Raw genomic sequence first — 13,286 nt, forward strand, 5'->3', positions numbered from 1 at the left:
AATATTTAGCTTCTTTTAAACCCAGACTGGCATTTCTCAAACACTTCCTTTGAGAAGCAAGAATACAGAAATTTATTAAAGTGACGGACTCACTTATTGCTATGTTTTCTGTGCTGTATTTCTTATTTAATAATTAAACTTTAGTTTGAAGTTAACAAAATTGCTGTTCGGATTTTCTTGTGCGTTTTGCTGAAGGTACGTTCAGATCAAATTGGCTGAAGCATGTATTGGTACAAGTTCTACAGAATAGAGATTGAGGGCTGAATATGATGTGTCAAACTGATAATGGCATTGCTCTAATAACTGGATTGACACCATTAACAAGTAATGAATTAAAAGTGTTCAGAAAACTAGCTTAATGAAGCGTTAAGTTTCTTATTGTAATTATTAGAATCAAAATGCTTTAAAAAATGAGAAATAAACGAAGGTGAAATATTCATTTCTTGTCACAATCGCCTTGCTGAAGTTAATTTTAATAAAGTAGTAAATAGATATTGTAAAGTGTGTAAAGCACCCTGACCAACAGGTTCATGCCAGTGTTTATACCCAATCAAGCTGAGAGAAAAGTGTTGAGTAGGATTTGATACTATAGTCTCTGACTTACAGTCATTTTAAAAATGTTTCTTGGGATGTGAGCATCTCAATATTTATTGCTCATCCCTAATTGCCCTAGAGAAGGTGTTGTTGAGTTGGCACCTTAAATCACTGCAGTCCATCAGCTGTAGAGAGACACAGTGACGCAAGTAAGGGAATTCCAATGTGAGTACCCAGTAACCCACAACTAACATCCATATGGTGGTTACTTCATTGTCGAGACTAGACAGTCAAGTAAATCTTTCAAAAACACAAGCTACTTCAACCCCAACAAAAATTGCAAAAGTAAAATACTACAGATGATGGAAGTTTGAAAGAAGAATCTTCCAAAGAGTTAGACTGGTTCAGAACATTAGCTCTTTTTCTCTGTCTGTAGATACTACCATGTCTACTGGATTTCTCCAGGATGGTATGTGTTTGGAACTCTCTTCCACAAATTGCAATGGAAGAGAGTTCCAAACCTGAATTGTAAATCTGAGATTTTTTCTTTTTCTTTAGCAAAGGTATTGAGGGATATAGGCCAAAAGCAGATATATGTAGTTAGACCAACAGATCAGCCATGATGTCATTAAATAGTGGAATAGGCTTGAAGGGCTGAATGGTCTGCTCCTGTTTTTATGTTCCTATTTTCTGACTTACTAGTGGCGTTACGTATTCATTAATATCATTGTAAGATTAGTTTATCCAGTAGTACAAGTTTAATGTAAATTGCTGATAGTTTTGCACCAAATCAGATAGTTAAAGGCATTCGTAGGAAACTGTTCAGCCCATCATCTCTGTGCTGGTCTATTTAATGATCTCTTGTCATACGCCGTTTCAGGTCCTTGCCTCACTCATTATCCGTCTGGCTCTGGCTGAGACCTTCTGCCTGAATTGTGGAATCCTTGCACTGGATGAACCAACCACAAACTTAGACCGAGAGAACATTGAATCCTTGGCTCACGCCCTGGTCGAGTAAGTTTTCCAAATTCTGTGACCTCTTGGAAAAATTTAATTTGCAGGGACCTGAGGCACTCTGTATCATGTTGAACTTGCATATCACTTCGTCAATTCATTATCTTTCCTTCCATATGCTAATTAACTGTGTAACTGCATCACCCAGTACTCAGCCACACTGCCCAGGACTCCACTGAAGTGTCTTTTGAGATTGTGTGCTGAAAGTTCTAACATGAGACTTGAACCCAAGATCTTTGGGTTCAGAAGCAGGGCCACTGAGCCAAAACTGACGCTTTCAGTTTGGATGTTTCCATCTTTTTTTATTTTCAAATTTCATGTGAACCAGTCTTCGAAACCACTCTTACAGTCCCCCATTATCTCGAGCTTCTCAGGTTGCTTACCAAACATCCAATTTTGGGTGAACTGCAATTTCCTCTGACTAATCGTTGATAAGATGAGAGTCATTATCTTAGAATGTCGGACAATACCCTTGCCAGCAATTCTATCGCTTTCCCTGGGCACTGTGTCAGGTTAAACCTGACGGTGACCCTGTACTGAGGTTTCGATTGCTTGCCCTGTTTTATTGCACTGAGGCTGCCCAATTCCACTTTCACAGCATCATTCACTATCATACCCCGGTCTGTCCACTGCTGAAAACCCTCATCTGTGTCATAGTGCCCTCCAAGCACAGCAATTCTGATGCCTCTTAAGCTGGCCTCCTTCATCTCACCCATTCAAGATCACAGCATTTTTCCAGCACAGCAGAAGGCCATTTGGATTGCTGTATTTGCCAACTGTCCAAGTGAGCATCTCCCTCCCCAACTCTTATCCATTTATCATAATCGTAGTCTCAGAATGAGAGGTAAGCCATTCAGAACTGCGATGAGGAAGAGTTTCTTCACTCTGAGTTGTGGACCTATGGAATTCTCTCCCACAGGAAGCTGTTGGGGCCAGTTCATTAGATATGTCCAGAAGGGAGCTGGACGTGGCCCTTGCAGCTACAGGGATCAAGGCGTGTGGGGAGACAGAAGGAATGGGACATTGAGATTGCCTGATCAGCCATAATCATATTGAATAGCAGTGCAGGCTGAAAGGGCCAAATGGCCTACTCCTGCAGAGATTTTCTATGTTTCTAATCAAATTCCCTTTTGAGTACCTCAGTTGAGCTTATCTCCACCACAATTTCAGGCAGTGCATTGGCTATATGAAGAAGTCTCTCTTAGTGTTTTTATTTGGAGTACTGTATGCAGTTCTGGTCACCTCACTTTAGGAAAGATGTGGAAGCTTTGGAGAGTGTGCAGAGAAGATTTACCAGGATGTTGCCCGGAATGGAGAATAGGTCGTACGAGGATAGGTTGAGAGTGCTAGGCCTTTTCTCATTGGAACGGCGCAGGATGAGGGGTGACTTGATAGAGGTTTATAAGATGATCAGAGGAATAGATAGAGTAGACAGTCAGAAACTTTTTTCCCGGGTACAACAGTGTGTTACAAGGGGACATAAATTTAAGGTGAAGGGTGGAAGGTATAGGGGGGATATCAGGGGTAGGTTCTTTACCCAGAGAGTGGTGGGGGCATGGAATGCGCTGCCTGTGGGAGTGGCAGAGTCAGAATCATTGGTGACCTTTAAGCGGCAATTGGATAGGTACATGGATGGGTGCTTAAGCTAGGACAAATGTTCAGCACAACATCGTGGGCCGAAGGGCCTGTTCTGTGCTGTATTGTTCTATGTTCTATTGCTTGTCTTGTTCATTACCTTAAATCTGTGCTCCCTCATTCTTGATCCTTTTATCAATGTGAACAGCTTTTGCCTTTCTGCTCTGTCCAAACTCCTCATGATCTGAGTACATTGATAAAATCTTCATCTCAATGTACTCTTGTCTAAGCTTCTCCAGTCTTTCTGTGCAACTGAAGTTGTTGATCACTGGGACTTTCTAAACTCTCTCTTTCTCTCACATCTTTTCCAAACTGTGGTACCCCAGAGCTAGATCTAAACACCCCAATTGAGACCAACCCACATCTGACAAGTGGAAGCAAAACACTGTGGAGGCTGGGAATGTGAAATAAAAACAGAAAAGTACTGGAGAAATCAATCAGATGTGTGGAGAGAGAAACAAAGTTAACCATTGAGTCCAATGGTTTCTTCAGATTTAGAGTTCTGAAGAAGAGTCGTTAGACTTGAAGCATTAAGTTGTTTCTGTCTATACAGATACAGCCAGACCTGCTGAGTTTCTCTGGCAGTTTTCTGTTCTGACATCACACAAGTTCCAGGCAAAGCCCATTTCCAAAAAGAGAGGATTTAATCACTTCCCCTAACTAGTTATTTATTTCTGATGATGTGAAGATCTTCGGCAGATTTGTAGCCACATGGATCATTCACTTCGTCTACTCTCCTGACATCTTTCAGGGATATTCAGAAGCAGCTTATTCCCCTTGCATAAGAACAGGAGCAGGCCATTCAGCCCCTCAAGCCAGTTCCACCATTCACTGCGATCATGGCTGATCTGTGGCCTAACTTTGTATAACGGCCTTTGGCCCTTATCCCTTGATACGTTTGTTTAGCAAAAATGAGTCTATCTCAGATTTAAAATTAACAACTGATCTAGCATCAGTTCCTGATTGTGAACGAGTGTTCCAAACCTCTACCACCCTTTGTGTGTAGAAATGCTTCCTTACAGCGCACCTGAATGGCCTGTCCCTAATTCTCAGACTATGCCCCCTAATTCCAGAATCCCCAGCCGATAGGAATAGTTTCTCTTTATTTTCTTGTTAATATCTTGAAGATTTCAATCAGATTACCTTTTAACCTTCTAAATTCTAGAGAAAACAGGCCTAGTTTGTATAATGTCTCCTCATAACTTCTGAAGTCCAGGTATCGCTCTTGGGAGCTATGTTTTACTTTCTTCAGAACCAGTACATCCATAATAAGATGTATTTCTTTCAAAGATTAATCTAGTTTATTCATCATTGACGTGCAAGATTTACAATGAGATTTTTACCAAACAGCTACTGATTAGATTGAATTCGAGCACCTTTCCCCTTACTAAGTTGTGCCAGTTTGATGGTAACATGTGTGAAGGATGCTTATAAAGAAACTTGGATTATCTAGTTGATAAGATAATATTCAGGGAGGCTATTCACAATATATATGAACGAGGGAGATTACTTGGTGACGGAATAAAATTAAACATTTCCTACTTTGCTGATGACACGAAGCTCAATGAGGTCATGAGAAGGATGCTGAGAGGCTTTAAGGTGATTTCGACAAATTGATTGTGTGAACAAACACGTCAGATGCAGTATAATATGAATAAATGTAAAGTCGTACACTTCAGTGCGAAAAACAGAAATACAGAGTATTATTTAAATGGTGTTATATTGGGAAATGTGCGTGTGTAATGGTGTCTTGGAAATACCAGACAATAAAAGACAGACATCCGCAGTAAACAATCAGAAAGTTTGATTGCATGTTGGCCTCGTTATCGAGAGGATTCAAGTGCCCGAGCAGGAATGCCTTACTGCAGTTGTACAGGGCCATGGTGAGATCACACCTGGAGTATGGTGTGCATTTGTGGCCTCTCTGCCAATGAGAGGCTATTCTTCTTCAGTGAGAGAGAGTGCAGTAGAGGTTCACTCGGCTGGTGTCTGGGGTAGCAGGAAGCTCATAAGAGGACAGATTGGTTCAACCAGCCTTGTATTCACTAGAATGTAAAAGAATGAGAAGGGATCTGATGGAAATGTATGAAATGATAAAATGTCTCAAAAGACAAGCTGCAGAGGTGGATGTTTCCCCTTGTTGGGCAGTCTAGAACCAGGGATCACTGTCTCAGGATATGGGAAATGGGGTAGGCCATTTAGATCTGAGACAAAGAAATAATTCTGCACTCAAAAGGGAGGCCATCAGCCTCGAACACCAGATTATTAACCGAGAAACTCAACTAATGTTGGAGAAACCCAGGTTCAAATCCCATCATGGCTTTTATTGAATTCAAATTCCAAAGTTTTAATTCAATTTTTAAAAATCTAGAATTAAGAATCTACTGAGGGCTATGAAACCATTGTGGACTGTCAGAAAAACTCATCTGGCTCATTTCAAGGAACGAAATCTGCTATCCTCACCTAGTCCGGCCTACATGTGACACCAGACCTACAACAATTTGGTTGATTCTCAACTGCTGTCTGAAATGGTCCAGTGAGCCACTCGGTTATATCAACCACTACAAAGTCTTGACATAAAACTGGACTGACCAGAAGTGAGATGAGAGTGACAGCCCTTGATGTCAAAGCTGCATTCAACTGAGTGTGGCAAAACTGGAATCAATAGATATCAGAGGATAAAATCTCTGCTCATAGGTGTACCTGACACATAGAAAGATGACTGTGGTTGTTGAAGGTCAATCATCTCAGCTCTAGGTGTCTCTGCAGGTGTTCCTGAGGGTAGCATTCTATGCCCAATCATCAGCTGCTTCATCAATGACTTTCTGTCCAGCACAAGGTCAGAAGTGGGTGCCAACAATTGCACAATGTTCAGCACCATTCGTGACTTCTCATACTGAAGCAGTCCATGTTCAAATGTAACAAGATCTGGACAATATCCAGACTTATGCTGACAAATGGCAAGTAACTTTTGCACCACACAAATGTCAGGCAACAATCCTCTCCAATAATCACTGCCCCATGACATTCAACAGTATTGCCATCACTGAATCCCCCACTAATAACATCCTTGGGTTACCATGACCAGAAGCTCAACTGGACATGCCATATCAATACACTGGCTACAAGTCAGAGGCTAGGTAAGTAACACACCTGACTCCCCAAAACCTGTCCACCATGTGGACAAGGCAGGAGTGAATGGAATACTTCCCACTTGTCTGGATGAGTGCAGCCTTAACAGCACTCAAGAAACTTGACACGATCCAGGACAAAGCAGTCTACTTGATTGACGTCACATCCACAAGCATCCACTCCCTCCACCGCAGACACTCAGTAACAGCAGCTTGTGCTATCTACAAGATGCACTGCAGAAGTTCACCAAAGATCCTTTTACAGCACCTTCTAAACCTGTGACCACTTCCATCGAGAAGGACAAGGACAGCAGATGCATGGGAAGACCACTAACCACAAGTTCACCTCCAAACCACTCACCATCCTAACTTAGAAACATATCATTGTTCCTTCACTTTCATTGTGTCAAAATCCTGGAATTCCCAGTCTAAGAGCATTGTGGGTTAGCCTACAGCAACAATTCAAGAAGGCAGCTCACCATCATCTTCTGAAGGGAATAGAGATAGGCAATAAATGCTGGCCAGCCAGTGACGCCCATGCCACATAGGAATAATAAACAATAGTGAACTTGTGAAATTTAATACTAGAGAAGGCTATTAGGGCCTGTTACTGAGTATGTTCAAGAAAGAGATTGATAAATCTTTAGATATTAAAGCCATCAAGAGACCTGGAAATAGAGTGGGAATATTCTGTTGAGATAGAGGATCGACTGTGATCATGTTGAACAGCGAGGTAAAAACAATGACTGGAGATGCTGGAAACCAGATTCTGGATTAATGGTGCTGGAAGAGCACAGCAGTTCAGGCAGCATCCGAGGAGCTTCGAAATCAACGTTTCCTGATGAAGGGCTTTTGCCCGAAACGTTGATTTCGAAGCTCCTTGGATGCTGCCTGAACTGCTGTGCTCTTCCAGCACCACTAATCCAGAATCATGTTGAACAGTGGCCTACTCCTGCTTCAAGTTTCATTCTTAAAATAATATGTATCTTCCCCATCTACCCATCCTGGTAAGAGTACATGTCTAGTGTGGTGTCCAATGTTTTGGTTCCATTTATCTTCAGATCAGGTCGATATATTTTATATCAGTGCTATTTCATCCAGAACTGACCAAATTAATTAAACTAGTTTACAAAGAATAATCATTCAGTAAAAAAGGAACTCCTTACAAGATGCACATTTGTACTCTGACAGCAAATTACATCTTTGGTCACAGGCAGTATTATTTTTGTCGTTTTGCAGGTGTCTTGCATTGTGCAATTTATTTCAAACTCTGGTGGTTAGATTAACCCAAGCAAAATGAAAGTTCAGTCTTAATTCAGGATATTCGACAATTGTACTAATACTAATGAATGTACTTTTATGATTTAGAAGATTGAACACACATTTTTATTACTCATATTAAAGGTCCTCAAAAGGTCACTCAGACTTTTAAGCACAATTTTATTGGCTGTCTCATCATCCTCATATTTTCTAATCCGCAATTTGAGGTGTTCCTTCTGAACATATTGCATTGCTGACATTAATTCTAAATTGTGAAGGTGTCTGTCATCAGAGGAGAGGGATGGTAGCCACTACTCAGTATACTGGGAGAATTCTTCCATTCATTCACTGAATTAATTCATAAACAGCCAGTTTAAAGTTGAGCCTTGGTCATATACGGTAGGATTTGTCACAAGTTGCATTAGAACAGGCATGGTCATGCATCCACAATGTAAAACATAGAAAATAGGAACAGGAGTAGGCTATTTGGTCCTTCAAGTCTGCCCCACCTTTCAATATGACCATGGCTGATCATCCAGCTTACGAGGCGGAGGTGGGGTACTGCAGATGCTGGAGATTAGAGTCATGATTAGAGTGGTGCTGGAAAAGCACAGCAGGTCAGACAGCATCTGAGGAGCAGATGAATCAACGTTTTGGGCAAAAGCCCCTCATCAGGAATGAAGCCCTTCATACATCTCATTACCCTACTTTCTCCCTATATTCTTTGATCCCTTTATATTAAGAATTATATCTAATCCCCCCTTGAAAACATTCCATGTTTTGGCCTCAATTGCTTTCTGTGTTCGAGAATTCCACAGGCTCACCAGTCTTTGGGAAGAAACTTTTCCTCATCTCAATCTTAAATCGCCTATCCTATATCTTATAACCCCTGGTTCTAGACTCTTTGGTCATCAGGAATATCTTTCCTATGTCTACCCTGTCTCGTTGTGTTAGAATTTTGAAGATTTCTAAGAGATTCCCACTTATTCTTCTGAACTCATGTTTGAATTTTTAGCTTGTTCTGAAGAAGGGTCACAGAACTCTGTTAATTCTGCTTTCTTTCGACAGGTGCAACCAGATCTGCTGAGTTTCTCCAGCAATTTCTGTTTTTGTTTGAATCCTTTATCACCTTGTTCCTTCACAATTTAAAATTAATTTTACAAATGTAACCTTTGACGTGAGAAAACTTTGCATGTGGGGTACATATATTGTATTTGTTTGTAATTCATATTATTATCTTCAAATTGCCCTGTTGTCTCACTCCTCGTGGTATCTGTAATCTCTTCTAGCCCTGAAATGCTTTGAGATCACTGAATTGCGTCGTTGTCCTGCTCTCTCCTCTTCTAAATTCCCTCTGTAAACCTGTCTCTTTGGAAAAGCTGCTGATCATCTCTCTCAATACCACCTTGTGTGGCTGTTCTGAAAGTGCCTAGGACCATTTTGTTCCATTAAAAATGCCACTGAAGACTAGTTAGCATATATTGTATGTGATATGTACATACTGAGGGTATCAGTTCTGAAGAAGGGTCACTGGACCCTAAATGTTAACTCTGCTTTCTCTCCACAGATGCTGAGGTTTCCCACCAATTCCTGGTTTTGTTTCTGATTTCCAGCAACCGCAGTTCTTCACCTTTTTTTTTTGTAGCAGAGTCAATAGAGTCTTCGGGGTGGTTGTCAGTGTCTTCTTGCAAATGGTCACATGCTCTTGGGAGTGAGCCAATGGCAAAAGTGGCAAATTTTCAGTCATGGTGGCAGAAGAGCTGGAACTTTGTGAGAGACAGCAATTGTTTGTTGTTGTATTGCTCATTGAAATTACAAATGGGACGGTCCTAGAGCAAAATGCAGGAAATCAAGTTGTGGAAAAAATAGTATGTTCTTGAGTAGATGACCACTTCAAATGTTACCTCTTACGAACTTCATGAATCACTTGAGAAGCCTCCTCTCGAAGGTTGAGAAACACATATCCTTTGATCTTTCAATTAGGCTTCTTAACAACTGAGGCCACACTTTTGCTAAACTATCTCCAGAACCTAAATGTCTCCATTGTGTCCTCCCTGCTTATTGTGGACACTAACTTCAGGATGTGCAGTCTAATCAGCACACCATACAATATAGTTTAGAATGCTTCTATCTCCAACTGTATAGAACTGTCAAAAGTAACATTGCATTGGCTTTCAATGGGGAGATGGTGGCATAGCAGTCATGTCGTTAAACTAGTAATCCAGAGGCTCAGAGCAGAAATCCAGAGGGCAACATCATTTCTCTGAGGGCATGGGTTTAAATGCTATGATAGCATTTGTAAAATGCGATTTCAATGAGTAAATCTAGAAGACAAGGCCCATCTCAGTCATGGTGACCAGGGAATCATCGTTGATTGTCATTTTAAAAACAAAATCTAGTTCACCAGTCCACATCAACTTTTTTTGAATTCATTCACAGGATCGGGGTTTTAGATTAGATTAGATTAATTACAGGTGGAAACAGGCCCTTCGGCCCAACAAGTTCACACCAACCCGCCGAAGCGTAACCCACCCAGACCCATTCACCTACATTTACCTCTTCACCTAACAATACGGGCAATTTAGCATGGCCAGTTCACCTAACCTGCACATTTTTTGGATTGTGGGAGGAAACCGGAGCACCCGGAGAAAACCCACGCAGATACGGGGAGAATGTGCAAACTCCACACAGAGTCACCTGAGGCAGGAATTGAACCTGGGTCTCAGACGCTGTGAAACATCAGTGCTAACCACTGTGCCACCGTGTCCCACCGTGTCACAGACTAGGCTAACATTTACTAATTACAGAGGGCAGTGAAAAGTTAACCACATTGCTGTGTGGTCTGGAGTAACATAGAGCCCAGATCAGTTCAGGATGGCCAGATTCCTTCTCCAAAGTGTATTTGTGAACCAGATTGTTTTTTCCAACAATCAGCCGTGGATTCATGGCCATTCTTAATTCCGAATATTTATTGAATTCAAATTCCACCATCCGACGTGCAGGATTTGTACCCAGGTCCCCACATCATTGCCTGGGTCTCTGGATTAACAGTCAAGTGAGAATATCATGAGGCCATTGCCTCCCCACTAACTCTTAACTGCTTTCTGAAATGGCCTGGCAAGCCACTAAGTTCAAGGGCAATTAGTGACGGCTAACAAATGTTGGCCTTACCAGCAACGTCCACGTACCATGAAAGAATAAAGAAAATGGTGCTTTGCATCAAGTCTGAAATCCCTCGAACTTATCCAGATCGATGCTGTGTTGAACATGATCTGTGGGTTGTGATGCCTCTTCTTCCTTGCCCTGTGCAATTCCTTGTGCTGGTCTGCATTAAATTCCATCTGCAGATTTCACATTTATGTGGTTTTTGCCTCCTTCAATTCTACTCCCTGACTTAATTTGCTCTACTCTGCAATCTTGATCAATGTGTGTTTTGATTTTGTGACTGTAATGTATCCTACAATTCAGGCATCCTCCTAAATGCTACTTCTGCCTCATCAACTGCTCAATAAATAACTTGCTTCTGTACAAAGCTGGTAATTGTGTACCAGAGATAAGGAAACCCACATCAGTTGCCATGGTGCCAGCCAATCACTGTGGTGCCTCTGCGACAATGGCTATAGTAGCAAAATAAATTTTGAGCAGCAAGTTTCAGCCACCAAAGAGCTGCATTGAAGTGATGAGTGACTAATGAGATGTCCTGAGTTTACATTTCAGTTCAGTTACATTATGTTGTTATTCCTCATCCCCTTGCTGAAAGCTATGCAAACTGTTCTACTCTTAAAATTTATCTTCACTGAGTACAGAACAAAAATTAATAATGACTGTTTAGAATGCACCTCCATGGGTTCAGGATGCCCTAAATTTCTTTCCAACTAATGAATTGCAGTGTTGATTTTTGTAGCGAACCTGGAAGCTAACATTTTACTGATAACAAATGGTCAGATAGACTGTTTTATGAGCAGGTTTCATGGCCCAGTGGGTAACTTCCCTACCTCTGAGCCAGAAACTCTGGATTCAAGTCCCACTGCAGGACCTGACAGCCAAGGAAGATATATTCAAAGTGTGACCAAATAACAACCTGTTATTCTTTTGGCATCCAGTATGGTCTTCAGAACCCTGAAATGTTAACTCTCCTTCTGTCTTCACCGATGCTGCAAGACCTACAGAGTTTTGCCAGCAATTTGTTTTTTATGTCAGGTCTGCAGAATTTTACATTTGACCTGTTCTTGTGATATTGGTGATAAGATCGAGAGAGAAGCCTGGAATCTGTTTTTGAAATAGTGGCTGGGAATCTTTTGTATCCATCTGAAAATAGGATCAGGAGCAGCATTGACCTCCTGTATGAAAGGTGACAGCTCAGACAGTGCAGCAGTTACTTAGTGCTGCAGTGAAATGCTAATGTCCATTGTCTACTCAGGTAGACAGTCGAACCTGAGTGCACACAACCGAGATTTGAGACCGCTTCTTCTGAGTTGAGCTTTTCCTGTCCTTGCAAGGAAGAAGTAGTGGAAGGTAACATGTATTAACTGATGAGCCCCTCTGTCTTTTATTTATTTATAAAATGCCACTGTTTTGCAGAATAATAAAGTGTCGCTCAAATCAACGAAACTTCCAGCTCCTGGTGATCACTCATGACGAGGACTTTGTGGAGCTACTCAGTCGTTCTCAATACATTGAAAGCTTCTACAGAGTCAAAAAGAACATCGACCAGTGTTCAGAAATCGTGAAGTGCAGTGTCAGCTCCCTGAACACTCATGGTCCATGAATGTGTGCATGAATTTTACTGTTCCTGTAAAAATATTCTTGTCTCGATAACATTTTGTGGTGACCTATAACTGAAGCTATATTTTTCATCACTTCTCACAGCATTCTGTGTGATCAAAAGATTAATTTTGTGCTTATTGATGGAACTTCAGTGTACTGCCTACAAAATGATCAGTGTTTCAATCTGTTCAGAAATACATGAGGTTTTGTTCACACTACTCCATTTTCCTCCGACATTTAGAAACCGGAGATCAACATGTGTGGGATTCCTGCCCATGGGAAGGTGAATGGAGCCAGGTAGAAATCCAACTTTTTTGGATTGTAGGTGGTTTGTGATGATTTGAATGTTAAGACACTTTTTCTTCAATAAAAGGTGAATGGAGTAAACAGCATAGTTCACAATCAGGTTGTTATTCCGGGTCAGTCTCGCCTAACAGCTGAAGAGCCCCATTTTGCATTCACAGCAAAAGGAAGTTTCTTTCCTCACCCTGCCTCAAATATCTCACTGCTGTACTGTATTCCTCATTCCATCTTACATAATGCTTGTCTTTTTTCTCCTAGTCCAAAGGAGAATGAGTTACAGTCTCCAGCGTTAAGTTTGATTAGTACCTGAGTAAAGCATATAAATCATAAGCATTGAGCCACAAAACTGCCTCAGCAATATGTTCTTGGTAAAGGTAAAGTCACCATAATCCTAGCAGACCAGAGGGCTGCTCTCTCTCATCAGAGAGAAATGACACTGTCTCAGGCGATGGGAGAGTTTGGGAAAAGAATGACAGTGAAGAGTGAGTGTGACTGTGAGGAAGTTTTTGTGATGGTGAGAGTAAGAGGAGAGACTTTGAGGAAGTGGCTGTGACCATGAGTGAGAGCATGAAAGTAGGTAGTGAGTGTGACTATGATGGGGTAAGTGAAATGGAGAGGGAGTGAGCATGACAGTGGTGGAGT

The 13,286-nt window shown here is 41.3% G+C and overlaps 1 protein-coding gene across 4 annotated transcripts in view; it reads left to right on the top strand.

Annotated features, from left to right (window-relative positions):
* Positions 1 to 12,733, top strand: part of rad50 (RAD50 homolog, double strand break repair protein) — a 160,337-nt gene extending 147,604 nt beyond the window's left edge. For 3 of the 4 annotated variants that reach the window (XM_072590429.1, XM_072590430.1, XM_072590427.1), the window contains exons 25-26: positions 1,415 to 1,548; positions 12,156 to 12,733. In XM_072590429.1, the coding sequence (XP_072446530.1) occupies positions 1,415 to 1,548; positions 12,156 to 12,342 (321 nt within the window). In that variant the 3' untranslated portion in view covers positions 12,343 to 12,733. Of the gene's footprint in view, positions 1 to 1,414; positions 1,549 to 9,141; positions 12,133 to 12,155 lie in introns of those variants that run through there. The other variant, XM_072590431.1, reaches the window with a different exon arrangement.
* The last annotated feature ends 553 nt before the right edge of the window (positions 12,734 to 13,286 follow it).

Source organism: Chiloscyllium punctatum, chromosome 20 (genome assembly GCF_047496795.1).
Source record: "Chiloscyllium punctatum isolate Juve2018m chromosome 20, sChiPun1.3, whole genome shotgun sequence".
Taxonomy (NCBI): Eukaryota; Metazoa; Chordata; class Chondrichthyes; order Orectolobiformes; family Hemiscylliidae; genus Chiloscyllium; species Chiloscyllium punctatum.